Source organism: Aegilops tauschii, chromosome 7 (genome assembly GCF_002575655.3).
Source record: "Aegilops tauschii subsp. strangulata cultivar AL8/78 chromosome 7, Aet v6.0, whole genome shotgun sequence".
NCBI classification, from domain to species: domain Eukaryota; kingdom Viridiplantae; phylum Streptophyta; class Magnoliopsida; order Poales; family Poaceae; genus Aegilops; species Aegilops tauschii.
The window spans coordinates 134,627,964-134,643,015 of record NC_053041.3 but is presented as its reverse complement, the minus strand read 5'-3'; the positions used below and the strand labels follow the sequence as shown (position 1 = coordinate 134,643,015).

General features: G+C 46.8%; 1 protein-coding gene across 1 annotated transcript; it reads right to left on the bottom strand.

Annotated features, from left to right (window-relative positions):
* Positions 1-9,093: 9,093 nt before the first annotated feature.
* On the bottom strand, positions 9,094-10,941 carry LOC109770409 (probable carboxylesterase 12). Its single transcript, XM_020329112.4, has one exon. The coding sequence runs from the start codon at positions 10,344-10,346 to the stop codon at positions 9,273-9,275; it is 1,074 nt and encodes a 357-aa protein (XP_020184701.1). The 5' UTR covers positions 10,347-10,941; the 3' UTR covers positions 9,094-9,272.
* Positions 10,942-15,052: the final 4,111 nt, after the last annotated feature.

The following is a 15,052-nucleotide window of genomic DNA, read 5'->3' as shown; positions in this document are numbered from 1 at the left end:
CAGTAGGAGGCCACGCAAGAGTCCCTCGCACCTACACAAACAAATAAATCCTCGCAACCAACGCAATAAAGGGGTTGTCAATCCCTTCACGGTCACTTACGAGAGTGAGATCTGATAGATATGATAAGATAATATTTTTGGTATTTTTATGATAAAGATGCAAAGTAAAGAAAGAAAAATAAAAATGACGCCAGAAATAGCTTCTTGTCGGGAGATTAAATATGATGGAAGATAGACCCGGGGCCATAGGTTTCACTAGTGGCTTCTCTCGAGAGCATAAGTATTACGGTGGGTAAACAAATTACTATTGAGCAATTGACAGAATTGAGCATAGTTATGAGAATATCTAGGTATGATCATGTATATAGGCATCACGTCCGACCGACTCCTGCCTGCATCTACTACTATTACTCCACACATCGACCGCTATCCAGCATGCATCTAGAGTATTAAGTTCATAGGAACAGAGTAACGCTTTAAGTAAGATGACATGATGTAGAGGGATAAACTCATGCAATATGATATAAACCCCATCTTGTTATCCTCGATGGCAACAATACAATACGTGCCTTGCTGCCCCTACTGTCACTGGTAAAGGACACCGCAAGATTGAACCCAAAGCTAAGCACTTCTCCCATTGCAAGAAAGATCAATCTAGTAGGCCAAACCAAACTGATAATTCGAAGAGACTTGCAAAGATAACCAATCATACATAAAAGAATTCAGAGAAGATTCAAATATTGTTCATAGATAAACTTGATCATAAACCCACAATTCATCGGTCTCAACAAACACACCACAAAAGAAGATTACATCGAATAGATCTCCACAAGAGAGGGGGAGAACATTGTATTGAGATCCAAAAAGAGAGAAGAAGCCATCTAGCTAATAACTATGGACCCGAAGGTCTGAGGTAAACTACTCACACATCATCGGAGAGGCTATGGTGTTGATGTAGAAGCCCTCCGTGATCGATACCCCCTCCAGCGGAGCTCCGAAAAAGGCCCCAAGATGGGATCTCACGGGTACAGAAGGTTGCGGCGTTGGAATTAGATTTTCGGCTCCGTATCTGGTAGTTTGGGGGTACGTAGGTATATATAGGAGGAAGAAGTACGTCAGTGGAGCAACGTGGGGCCCACGAGGGTGGAGGGCGCGCCCAGGGGGGTAGGCGTGCCCCCCTACCTCGTGCCCTGGTTGATGTCTTGACGTAGGGTCCAAGTCCTCTGGATCATGTTCGTTCCAAAAATCACGTTCCCGAAGGTTTCATTCCGTTTGGACTCCGTTTGATATTCTTTTTCTGTGAAACTCTGAAATAGGCAAAAACAGCAATTCTGGGCTGGGCCTCCGGTTAATAGGTTAGTCCCAAAAATAATATAAAAGTATATAATAAAGCCCATTAATGTCCAAAACAGAATATAATATAGCATGGAACAATCAAAAATCATAGATACGTTGGAGATGTATCAATATTCCAACTCCGAGATGCTTGCACCAGTCCATAGATGGAACGCTGGAGCTTGCACATTTTGTTAGCACCTTTAGGATCGACAAAACCTTTTGGTTGCATCATATACAACTCTTCTTTAAGAAATCCACTAAGGAATGTAGTTTTGACATCCATTTGCCAGATTTCATAAAATGTGGCAATTTGCTAACATGATTCGGACAGACTTAAGCATCGCTATGAGTGAGAAAATCTCATCGTAGTCAACACCTTGAACTTTGTCAAAAACCTTTTTCGACAAGTCTAGCTTTGTAGATAGTAACACTACTATCAGCGTCCGTCTTCTTCTTGAAGATCCATTTTATTCTCAATGGCTCACCGATCATTGGGCAAGTCAATCAAAGTCCATACTTCGTTCTCATACATGGATCCCATCTCAGATTTCATGGCCTCAAGCCATTTTGCGGAATCTGGGCTCATCATCGCTTCCTCATAGTTCGTAGGTTCATCATGGTCAAGTAACATGACCTCCAGAACAGGATTACCGTACCACTCTGGTTGACCTACGAGGTTCGGTAGTAACTTGATCTGAAGTTACATGATCATCATCATTAGCTTCCTCACTAATTGGTGTAGGAGTCATAGGAACATATTTCTGTGATGAACTACTTTCCAATAAGGGAGCAGGTACAGTTACCTCATCAAGTTCCACTTTCCTCCCACTCACTTATTTCGAGAGAAACTCCTTCTCTAGAAAGGATCCATTCTTAACAACGAATGTTTTGCCTTCGGATCTGTGATAGAAGGTGTACCTAAATATCTCCTTTGGGTATCCTATGAAGACACATTTCTCCGATTTGGGTTTGAGCTTATCAGGATGGAACTTTTTCACATAAGCATCGCAACCCCAAACTTTAAGAAATGACAACTTTGGTTTCTTGCCAAACCACAGTTCATATGGTGTCGTCTCAACGGATTTTAGATGGTGCCCTATTTAACGTGAATGCAGCTGTCTCTAATGCATAACCCCAAAACGATAGTGGTAAATCGGTAAGAGACATCACAGATTGCACAATATCTAATAAAGTACGGTTACGATGTTCGAACACACCATTACGCTGTGGTGTTCCAGATGGCGTGAGTTGCGAAACTATTCCGCATTGTTTCAAATGAAGACCAAACTCGTAACTCAAATATTCTCCTCCACGATCAGATCGTAGAAACTTTATTTTCTTGTTACGATGATTTTCCACTTCACTCTGAAATTATATGAACTTTTCAAATGTTTCAGACTTATGTTTCATCAAGTAGATATACCCATATCTACTCAAATCATCTGTGAAGGTCAGAAAATAACGATACCCGCCGCGAGCCACAACACTCATCGGATCGCATACATCAGTATGTATTATTTCCAATAAGTCAGTTGCTCGCTCCATTGTTCCGGAGAACGGAGTCTTAGTCATCTTGCACATAAGGCATGGTTCGCAAGCATCAAGTGATTCATAATCAAGTGATTCCAAAATCCCATCAACATGGAGTTTCTTCATGCGCTTTACACCAATATGACCTAAACGGCAGTGCCACAAATAAGTTGCACTATCATTATTAACTTTGCATCTTTTGGCTTCAATATTATGAATATGTGTATCACTACGATCGAGATCCAACAAACCATTTTCATTGGGTGTATGACCATAGAAGGTTTTATTCATGTAAACAGAACAACAATTATTCTCTAACTTAAATGAATAACCGTATTGCAATAAACATGATCAAATCATATTCATGCTTAACGCAAACACCAAATAACATTTATTTAGGTTCAACACTAATCCCGAAAGTATAGGGAGTGTGCGATGATGATCTTATCAATCTTGGAACCACTTCCAACACACATCTTCACTTCACCCTTAACTAGTCTCTGTTCATTCTGCAACTCCCGTTTCGAGTTACTAATCTTAGCAACTGAACTATTATGAAATACTGAGGGGTTGCTATAAACACTAGTAAAGTACATATCAATAACATGTATATCAAATATACCTTTGTTCACTTTGCCATCCTTCTTATACGCCAAATACTTGGGGCAGTTCCACTTCCAGTGGCCAGTCCCTTTGCAGTAGAAGCACTCAGTCTCAGACTTAGGTCTAGACTTGGGTTTCTTCTCCTGAGCAACAACTTGTTTGACGTTCTTCTTGAAGTTCCCCTTCTTCCCTTTATCCTTTTTCTTGAAACTGGTGGTCTTGTTGACCATCAACACTTGATGCTCCTTCTTGATTTCTACCTCCTCAGCCTTTAGCATCATGAAGAGCTCGGGAATCGTTTCCGTTATCCCTTGCATATTATAGTTCATCACGAAGTTTAGTAACTTGGTGATAGTGACTAGAGAACTCTGTCAATCACTATCTTATCTGGAAGATTAACTCCCACTTGATTCAAGTGATTGTAGTACTCAAACATTCTGAGCACATGCTCACTAGCTGAGCAATTCTCCTCCATCTTGTAGGCAAAGCACTTGCCAAAGGTCTCATACCTTTCGACATGGGCATGAGTCTGAAATACTAATTTCAACTCTTGAAACATCTCATATGCTCCGTGGCGTTTCAAAAACGTCTTTGAAGCCCCGATTCTAAGCCGTAAAGCATGGTGCACTAAACTATCAAGTAGTCATCATATCGAGCTTGCCAAACATTCATAATGTCTACATATACTCCTGCAATTTGTTTGTCACCTAGCGGTGCATCAAGGACATAATTCTCCTGTGCAGCAATGAGGATAATCCTCAGATCACGGATCCAATCTGCATCATTGCTACTAACATCTTTCAACTTAGTTTTCTATAGGAACATATCAAAAATAAAACAGGGGAGCTAAACGCAGCTATTGATCTACAACATAGATATGCTAATACTATCAGGACTAAGTTCATGATAAATTAAAGTTCAATTAATCATATTACTTAAGAACTCCCACTTAGATAGACATCCCTCTAATCATCTAAGTGATCACGTGATCCATATCAACTAAACCATGTCCGATCATCACATGAGATGGAGTAGTTTTCAATGGTGAACATCACTATGTTGATCATATCTACTATATGATTCACGCTCGACCTTTCGGTCTCCAGTGTTCCGAGGCCATATCTGCATATGCTAGGCTCGTCAAGTTTAACCCGAGTATTTATGCGTGTGCAAAACTGGCTTGCACCCGTTGTATATGAACGTAGAGCTTATCACACCCGATAATCACGTGGTGTCTCGGCACGACGAACTTTGGCAATGGTGCATACTCAGGGAGAACACTTGTACCTTGAAATTTAGTGAGATATCATCTTATAATGCTACCGTCAATCAAAGCAAAATAAGATGCATAAAAGATAAGCATCACATGCAATCAATATAAGTGATATGATATGGCCATCATCATCTTGTGCCTTTGATCTCCATCTCCAAAGCACCGTCATGATCACCATCGTCACCGGCGCGACACCTTGATCTCCATCGTAGCATCGTTGTCGTCTCGCCAACTATTGCTTCTACGACTATCGCTACCGCTTAGTGATAAAGTAAAGCAATTACATGGCGATTGCATTTCATACAATAAAGCGACAACAATATGGCTCCTGCTAGTTGCCGATAACCCTGTTACAAAATATGATCATCTCATACAATAAAATTTAGCATCATGTCTTGACCATATCACATCACAACATGCCCTGCAAAAACAAGTTAGACGTCCTCTACTTTGTTGTTGCAAGTTTTACGTGGCTGCTACGGGCTGAGCAAAAACCGTTCTTACCTACGCATCAAAACCACAACGATATTTCGTCAAGTTATTGTTGTTTTAACCTTCACAAGGACCGGGCGTAGCCACACTCGATTCAACTAAAGTTGAAGAAACTGACACCCGCCAGCCACCTGTGTGCGAAGCACGTCGGTAGAACCAGTCTCGCGTCAGCGTACGCGTAATGTCGGTCCGGGCCGCTTCATCCAACAATACCGCCGAATCAAAGTATGACATGCTGGTAAGCAGTATGACTAGTATCGCCCACAACTCACTTGTGTTCTACTCGTGCATATAACATCTACGCATAAACCTAGCTCGGATGCCACTGTTGGGGAACGTAGTAATTTCAAAAAAATTCCTACGCACACGCAAGATCATGGTGATGCATAGCAACGAGAGGGGAGAGTGTCGTCCACGTACCCTCGTAGACCGTAAGCGGAAGCGTTGTGAGAACGCGGTTGATGTAGTCGTACGTCTTCACGATCCGACCGATCCAAGTACCGAACACACGGCACCTCCGAGTTCAGCACACGTTCAACTCGATGACGTCCCACGAACTCCGATCCAACAGAGATTCGCGGGAGAGTTCCGTCAACATGACAGCGTGATGACGGTGATGATGTTGCTACCGACGCAGGGCTTCGCCTAAGCACCGCTACGATATGATCGAGGTGGATTATGGTGGAGGGGGGCACCGCACACGGCTTGGAACAATCAACTTGTGTGTTCTAGGGTGCCCCTCCCCACGTATATAAAGGAGGGAGGGGAGGCCGGCCGGCCTCTCTAGGCGCGCCAAGGGGAGAAGGAATCCTCCTCCTAGTAGGAGTAGGATTCCTCCTTTCCTAGTCCTACTAGGAGGGGGAAGGAAGGAGAGGGGGAGGAGAAGGAAAGAGGGGGCGCAGCCCCTCCCCTAGTCCAATTCGGACTAGGCCCATGGGGGGCGCGCGGCCAGCCCTCGTGGCTTCTCCTCTTTTCCCCTAAAGCCCACTAAGGCCCATATGTACTCCCGTATTCCCGTAACTCCTCCGGTACTCCGAAAAATACCCGGATCACTCAGAACCTTTCCGATGTCCGAATATAGTCATCCAATATATCGATCTTTACGTCTCGACCATTTCGAGACTCCTCGTCATGTCCCCGATCTCATCTGGGATTCCGAACTACCTTCGGTGCATCAAAACACATAAACTCATAATACCGATCGTCACCGAACGTTAAGCGTGCGGACCCTACGGGTTCGAGAACTATGTAGACATGATCGAGACACGTTTCCGGTCAATAATCAATAGCGGAACCTGGATGCTCATATTGGCTCCCACATATTCTACGAAGATCTTTATCGGTCAAACCACATAACAACATACGTTGTTCCCTTTGTCATCGGTATGTTACTTGTCCGAGATTCGATCGTCGGTATCTCAATACCTAGTTCAATCTCGTTACCGGCAAGTCTCTTTACTCGTTCCGTAATGCATCATCCCGCAACTAACTCATTAGTCACATTGCTTGCAAGGCTTATAGTGATGTGCATCACCGAGAGGGCCCAGAGATACCTCTCCGACATAGGGACATGTATAAGTCATGAAGAAAGCAATAGCAATATACTAAATGATCAAGTGCTAAGCTAACGGAATGGGTCAAGTCAATCACATCATTCTCTAATGATGTGATCCCGTTAATCAAATGACAACTCATGTCTATGGCTAGGAAACTTAACCATCTGTGATTCAACGAGCTAGTCAAGTAGAGGCATACTAGTGACACTCTGTTTGTCTATGTATTCACACATGTACTAAGTTTCCGGTTAATACAATTCTAGCATGAATAATAAACATTTATCATGATATAAGGAAATATTAATATAATTTATTATTGCCTCTAGGGCATATTCCTTCAGTAGGTTGGCCGTGTGGCGGTGGCTTGGAACCCTAGCCGCCCCACCTTCCCCTGTTCCACGAGCACGCCTTTTATTTCCATTCTCTCTCTGGCGGGGATGAGGCTCTTTGTCGGTTCACTTTCTCGTTCGCTCAAAAGAGAAATTGGTCGAACATTTTTTCACTTACTGTTGGCAAAGTTGGGTGAATACCTCTCAATTTCTAGGACACAAAGGAAAATAGTTGGTTGAGAAGCTGAAAAGGTTAAGATCAGGCTGCTGCATGAATTTCACTACGAGAAGTTGCAGCTTCTTAAGAATTTGGTTTGCCGGAAACACCTTTGATTCATCTTTTAGCTTTCAGAACCAGTGGTTGGCAGTTGAAGTTGAACCAAAAACAACCTAAATACAATGCCCTTTTGTTTAGCTTAGTGGTAAGCTGGCCGGTTCATGAAACCCGAGGGGTTTAGAGTATCTACACGTGCTGTCACCAAATCCGGCCCGTTAAACACCCGCAGGTGTGTCTGGGTGCGTCCGTGGGCACTGACCAGGCACCTCTCAAATAACCCTCTCTGCATCTGAATAGCTCATGTGTGAAATCTTTAAACCATACAAACCATGCATAAAACATCTACATAGTACGTAGATCAACTAATCCTCGACTACGCTACTCGTTGTCGTCGAAAATGTCCACTATCTCCATTCCGTACTCAAGGTACATGGGGCAGACGCAACTCCGGCTCCTCGTCTGCCTCCGCTTCCACCTCATCGAAGGGCGCGTCGGTTTTCGCCAGTTCTTGCCGGAGGAAGCGCCGATTGGACTCCACATACGCCCCATCCTAGATGGACTCCAGGATGGTTGCCTGCTCCGCTATCTCCGCCGCTTGGGCGACGGCGAACTCCGCCATGGCCTCCTCCACGGTGAAGCCTGAAACAGGCGTCGGCTCCATCGCGTCCGCCCCCTCCATGGGCTCCGGTTGGCGCTCCACCTCCTCATCCTCCGGCCCCGGCAAGTCTGGAGGCAGGTCTGCAGCGACCCGGGTACCGCGCCTCGCCCGGATCTCCTCCTCGATGTGGAAGCAGCGCTCATGTGTTAGCATAGCGTAAGTGGTCTTCTTTTGCTGGCCATGTCGGACGGAGAGGGAAATGAAAGGTGGAGACGGAGAGAAATGTGTTCCGGCTGGAGGCATGGAGAGGGATCGAGAGGTTGTGGCTAGGGCGGGGGACCCCAACCGGCTTAAATAGCCAATCTTTGGCCTAGCGGCGCCACGCGGTGTTTACACCCCCACTAGAGGAGATGGCTGTCAGACTGTTGGGTTTCCGGCCGATTTCGTGTGGGACCCCGCCGTCAGTCCGATGTGCCGGACACGCCCGGGCCTCCCCACATCTGCCCCATATTTGGGCTGGATATGAGGGGTGCCGGTCAGCCGAGGCGTTTGAGGCCCGTTGCCGCTCCCGCGCCAGTGCAGTGCGGACGCCGGAGCTGCCCCCTATGTCCACCTTGGACCGCTCCGGTGCCACTTCTCCTCAACGGCGAGGTTGGAGCCTTAGTGGCTGTCGGAGCTCGATATGTCGTTGGATTCGGTTGTAATCGGAGAAGGGAGGGGGGGGGGGGGGCGAGAGAGGACAGTGGAGTGAGCTAGGGTTCTTAGAGGGGACGGATTGGGTTTTTTTGTGGGGACGACATGGGGTCGGTGGTGTGCCGGGCTGACGTGGTGGACATGCCCGGGCCGCCCCATATTCTTTCTACATTTGGGCTCGATAGGAGGGGTGCCAAACAGCCCGGCCGTTTGAGGCCAGTTTGAGGCCCCCGGGTGAGTCGGTTTTTTGACCGGTCAGTGATCGGTGTGCCCGCCCGGATGTTTGAGACAGGTTTGAGGCGTTGGCTGTAGATGCTCTTTTGTGGACATCTTTCTTCCAAAGCATGAATCGAGATCAAAAGGGCATTGAGCTCCCACTATGTTGTCATGAGGAGCCTATCAAGTTTTTCAAAATTCAACGAAAATATGGTTACTGTCATAGACACGAAATATACTAATTTCAACGCACGCCGATGGATGCAGCACAGATGTATAGCGAGAGAAGACTTCAAAATGCTCTTGGGAGATAGCAAGTCTGCTTCATTTATTAGCCGCCCTGACGCAAGACGGGGAGCAGGTGAGGTCAAGCAGCACGAGAAATGAAACCCGCGACGCGGTCCAACATCTCGGCGGCCGCCTCCGTCCCCGGCCGCATGAGATGGAACACGTGGTCCTGCCCCGGCGTGTCCACCAGCTCGGCCTCGCCGCGCCACCCGCTCGCGAGCAGCGCCGCGTGGTACGCCCGCCCCTTCACCGCCAGGAAGTCGTCGCCCGCCACGGCCACCATCGCCCTCTCGCACGGCAGCGCCGCGAGCCGCGGCGCCGCCTCGGCGCACGTCGGGCAGAACCTCGGGTCGTCGACCCCGGCGTCGGGGCGCGCGCACATGAACCGCCACTCGTTGCGGATCCTGACCTCCAGCGCCGGCGCCATGGCGTTGGTCGGGTCCCAGAAGTAGGGGTGCACCAGCAGCACGCCGACGATGGCCGCGCACGGGCGCGGGAGCCCCTCGGCGGCGGCGCGCAGGGCGACGTTGTGCGCGATGTTGGCGCCCGCGCTGTCGCCGGCCAGGAACACGCGGGACGCGTCCCCGTGCGCCGCGAGCCACGGCTCGGGGCCTCCCGGGGCGGAGCCGGCGACCGCCCACGCGAGCGCCGCCCACGAGTCGTCGTAGGCCGCGGGAAGCGGGTGCTCCGGCACGCGGCGGTACTCGGCGGACACCGCGAGGACGCCCGCGCGGGCGGCGAGCGCGTTCAGGTAGCGGTGGTACGTCGGGGAGGCCGCCGTCTCGACCATGAACCCGCCGCCGTGGAAGTACACGAGGACGGGCAGCTTCTTGCCTTCGCCCCCGGACGCGGCAGCCGCCGGCGGAAGGTAGAGGCGGACGGAGACGCCGGTGGCTGGGTCGATGACGACGTCCTTGGACGCCACGCCCGTGGAGGCGTCCAGGGACGCCGGCACGGTGTCGGTGCCGAGCAGGCGCTCGATGCGGCCGCTCTTGTACACGCGGATGAACGGGAACAGCTCGGTCTCAACCACGTCGGCGGCGGCGCTGGAGGCCATTCCGGCGGCGGGCGCGCTCTGCGAGGTCGAGCCTGTGGCCTGGAGCGCGGTGCTGGCGCAGGACAGGTGAAGCAGAACAAGCAGGGGACGAGCCATTTTAAACCGAACAATTTCGAAATTTAGTATTCGAGCTGGTAGCGCAGATCGCGTGGAACGGGACGGGGTGGCCTAGCCGTTGGTACGCGCCGGGCGCACGGGTTTGTTGTTCCGGCCACCCCCGTTGCTGCACCCGCACTGCACGTCTGCACTTTACAGGCGAGCAGTGGCTGTTATGTGGTGGTTCACGGTGATATAGAGATAGAGAGTGCTTGTCCGGCACCATGCATGAACAGGATTGGTTTGATAACGACGAGGATGGCAAACAAGTCAAGCAAGGTGGTTCGAGCTAGCATGACGTGGACGGCTGGAAGCACACGTGTCTGTTGTATGTGTAGCTTGCGTGACGCTGTTTTTCTGCTAATAATTCACGGTGCATCGGTGATACCGCACCAGGAAAAAGATTGGGTTGCTAACAAACCAAACCAACCCGCAGTTGGATGATTAATAGGACAGTGATATCTTCAGCTCACCAGAGTTCTAGCCCTAGGCGGCGATGTGCGTCCGGTGAGAATCTCGACTCGAACTCATATCTTCTAAGTTCTAATTTCAAAGTCCGTTGTAATAGTGAGTATTTATTTATTTGCTTTCAAACTGAAATAGTGAGTTGGTGCTATGAGCCGTGGGTTTGATGTGGACATTGTGGGTTGTGGCGGGTTGTGTTTGATGTGGACCTCGCCACTTCTCTATTGACATCAAGAGTATAAAATCCTCTCACTAATTATTATGGGTGTCTATCAAGATGGATGATACGTACTCCTTTCTACAAATTCTTGAGGGTATTTGATCGATGGCAACATGTGGATGCTCAATCAATACAAGCAATGGTCCGTGCGCCTAGAGATGCATGCATGCAATTAATTGTGGCACCCATCTCATGACACCCGTCGTGGCCTTGCACCATCTTCATGCATCATCTCCTATTTAAAGCAATGACCACTTTCTAAGCATCCAAGCCAAGCATATCTCACTGGAAGCCAGTGGCGGAGCTAGACAAGATTGAATGGAGGGGCGGCAATGCGAAAATACAGTTTCTAATGAGGGCAGAGGGTCTATTTTTTTCCTTCACTAAATTCGTCCAGGCTGGGGGGGGGGGGGGCACCGCCCCTGCAGTCATGCACGTAGTTCCGCCAATGCTGGAAGCAACATCTTTTCGAATGGACATGTGGTGTGCATTCATGGATGGACAGGGTGTCACCCATGCTATTGGACGAATGACTTCGTTGAGGGTTTCTTCAATCATGGATGACAAACTTTCTAGCAGTTGCGCTAATCCTTCTTGCCATCATGGTTGCAACCGCATCGGTGAGAGCCACCACCCGAGAAATCCATTAACGCCATGGACTCCTCCGTCCAGGAAGGTCCTTGATGATGTTGTCTCCCCACCGTCCAAAAGATATCAAACGAAATATTCGTGTTCAAGAAGAAAGGCGACGCCCTCACCTCACTCGTCGAGGTTGATGGGGACGAGAAGAAAACTGTTGCAACTACCATTGCCTATAGGATGGCCGCTGATGTAGTCATTGCCACCGCGCCTGCTGCAAGATTGCCGTGATGGAAGATACCTTTCAAATAGACAGCTCGTCCCATAGCATGAGTGTCACTCCTTCCCTAAAAGCACAACACCATGACGACAAGAAGGATTAGTGCGACTGCGATGAATATCTTCTCCATGGAAAACACAGAACGACAATGAATGGATTCAAAAATCCCAAGGAAACCTCTTGCTTCATCCATCACCATAAACTTTGTGGTGTCCTCTACATTGGGTGCTCTCAAGTACTCTTCTCCAAATAAATAAATCAAAGTCTTAGGCAATTCTCTTCGGTCCCGATGGCGGTGTGTTCTCCAGTCTAAATCATAGGCCCGGAAAGGGCACAAAACATGAATTGATTTTTCTCTTCTTACATAGAGAAAACAATTTTAGGTAAGATCCTTAAAAATTTAAATATGATGAGGAATATGATTAAGCAATCTCTCAGTGTGATTGTTATCTGTATGTTATAGTGACTTTTTAAAAGGAAGGTATCTACTCCACTAGAGAAGTTGTGAAACATGTAAAGTAAAGCAGCGTCATTTGTATATAGTTTGTTGAGCCAAACCAATCGCGTTTACTTGGTAGAGATTGTCCATGCGTGAAAGCGTGGGCCCTTTAACCGTGTCTAAGCTTCTGATGGATCGACACAAAAGGACCCCCAAGCAAATAAACAACTGGCAAATAAAACCTACAAAGGAAACAATGCAGCAAATCATATCTACTTCTAGTCCTTGCAAAATACTTATGATACTACATCACTAAGGCTAAGTTCTTTAGCAATTCATTCGAAAACCCAAAGGGCAAGGGCCAAGAACTAAGACAATTTTCATTAAACAGAAAAGAAGATTTAATCTTTTATATGTGGAAACCAAATCGAAAACCTTATGTTACCGGTTTACGAAAAAAACAGGCTACATGACTTCTGTGTGTATGCAACAAATATGACTTCTTAAATCAACTGGCTACATGTCATATAAATATGACTTTCTAAATCAACTGGCTATGTATCATATGTTCATATGCTTTTTCAATCCCTAGGAAGCTAGTGACATGGAAAAGATAACAGGTGGTTTACATCCATCAACAAATAAGACGGTAAATATAGCACAGATGAATCCACAGGCCACCGCACTCTAAAAATATCTCTACCTCGCAAAGAATGGGGAAATACAAGAATAAACTTGAATCATGTGTTCCTTTTTTTCTTGCTCTGAAGAGGATGTAACCAGCAGTAGTCCTTCCAAAAAGGACAAACTTGAGCTACCGAATAGTCTTAAGGATAATAAGTAAAGGAAAACAAATGCTACTATGAGAACCTTTAACTCGTAGGTGTTGGCACGCGAAATAGCCGCGCAACACCAGGATAACCGTCGTGCTTTCGTGACGACGAACGATTGCTTTACAGGCAAAGCAACAAAGATTTCATCGTTTTCGTGGAGGAGAACCGGCCGCTTTCCAGCGCAAAGCAGCAAAGATCGCCAAACCCTAGGGCTGCTAGGGCTCGGCCGAGAAGAACGACAAAGATAAAAGACGTACGTGAAAAAGTAGTTTGTATTGATAGATCGATTGTTTTCTTTTTTCAATCGGCCACGGCCTTACATATATATGGCACGCTGGACTTGGCGTATAAGATTACAACTCTGAAGCTAAAACCGATCAGGACTAGCCTTTCTTGATTCGGTTACCATGTAGCATACGTCTACAAAAAAATATACTTGCCAATCTAAGTACGTAGCAAATCTAGGCCATATCCACGTACATGCACTCTTGTATATATGAATAAAGTATTCTGGCCACGTCGCCATCACACTAAATATAGTGGTTAAGCATATGTATAAATACCTTGAGCCCACAAAGAAAATATTTAAATATTCCGGCAACGTCGCAAATCAAACTGGATAATGGCCATAAGGACTAAGCACACTTCTTCATATACGTAGATATATATCACTTGCATATATCACTTGCATGCATCACGCCCATGGTCCAGTATAGCATATGATTCTTCATAGAACTTGTATCTTCACCTTCCATGAAAATTCCTGTGGGAATACTTTAACAATTCATTAACCGGTCAGCTTGACAAATCATTGATTTAATTTGGCTCATCATATACTAAGTAGCCAAATTATACCATCAACACATGCCCCCTGTTTTTGGTACAATTGTATTGACCAAAAATACTAGAGCAGTTACCGTAGGATGAAGCCGATCATTGATCATATCATTACTGAGGGCGATGTCCGAAGATACATCGGCCAAATTTGCTTAGGGCGATACTTGGAATAACATATTGGCCACAACATGTTCAGGCCTCCTGCCACATGCTAGGATAGTACTTCTTCAAATATTTTCCATTGAGAGCTTTCGATAACTTATCTCCCGACTTTCGGCGTCGAGCAAACGACGGCTTAAGTATGCAATGATGTATTCTTTCCCGCTGACCTCTTGCGCCAACACCGCACCGATCACCATATCTTCTGCAGCAATGTACAGCCTGAACGGCGCACCGGACTTAGGCGCCCGCAATATTGGAGGATTCGACAAGCATCGTTTTATATAATTAAAAGCATCTCGTTGCTCTTCCCCCCAAGTAAATTCGGCTTCATTCTTTAGCCGAAGTAAAGGAACAAACGATTCAATTTTCCCTTACTTTTCTGATCGGCTTTCATGTTAGCTTTGATAAATGTAGGCCTCGGAATACTTCCATCACCAATATCAATTTCTTCAAGTGGATCAGCCGATGAGAATCCCTGTCCAAGCTTTTCCATGTTATCAAAATCTTCAATAGTTTCATGCATATCGTTCTTTCCGGAACGATACTCCTCCGTGCGTCTTTGCAGCCACTTAATACTGTCGTCTTTATTCATCATTTATATAGATAAATCATTAAGCCGAGCTACATTAGCCGGCTGTGCATTTATAGGTACAAAACCATCTCTACCAATACTGACATAATCATAGTCCGATAAATCCCTACCGGTCAAACATCGCATCTCACCGTGTTGCCAATCAACCGGCGCATCTGTCAAAACAATGCATGAAGAATTATCGGCCTCAATCACCTCCATATCATCATTAACCCACTGAATTAAGCACTGATGTAAGGTAGAAGGGATGCAACAATTTGCATGAATCCAGTCGCGTCCCAATAGAATATTATACCGGC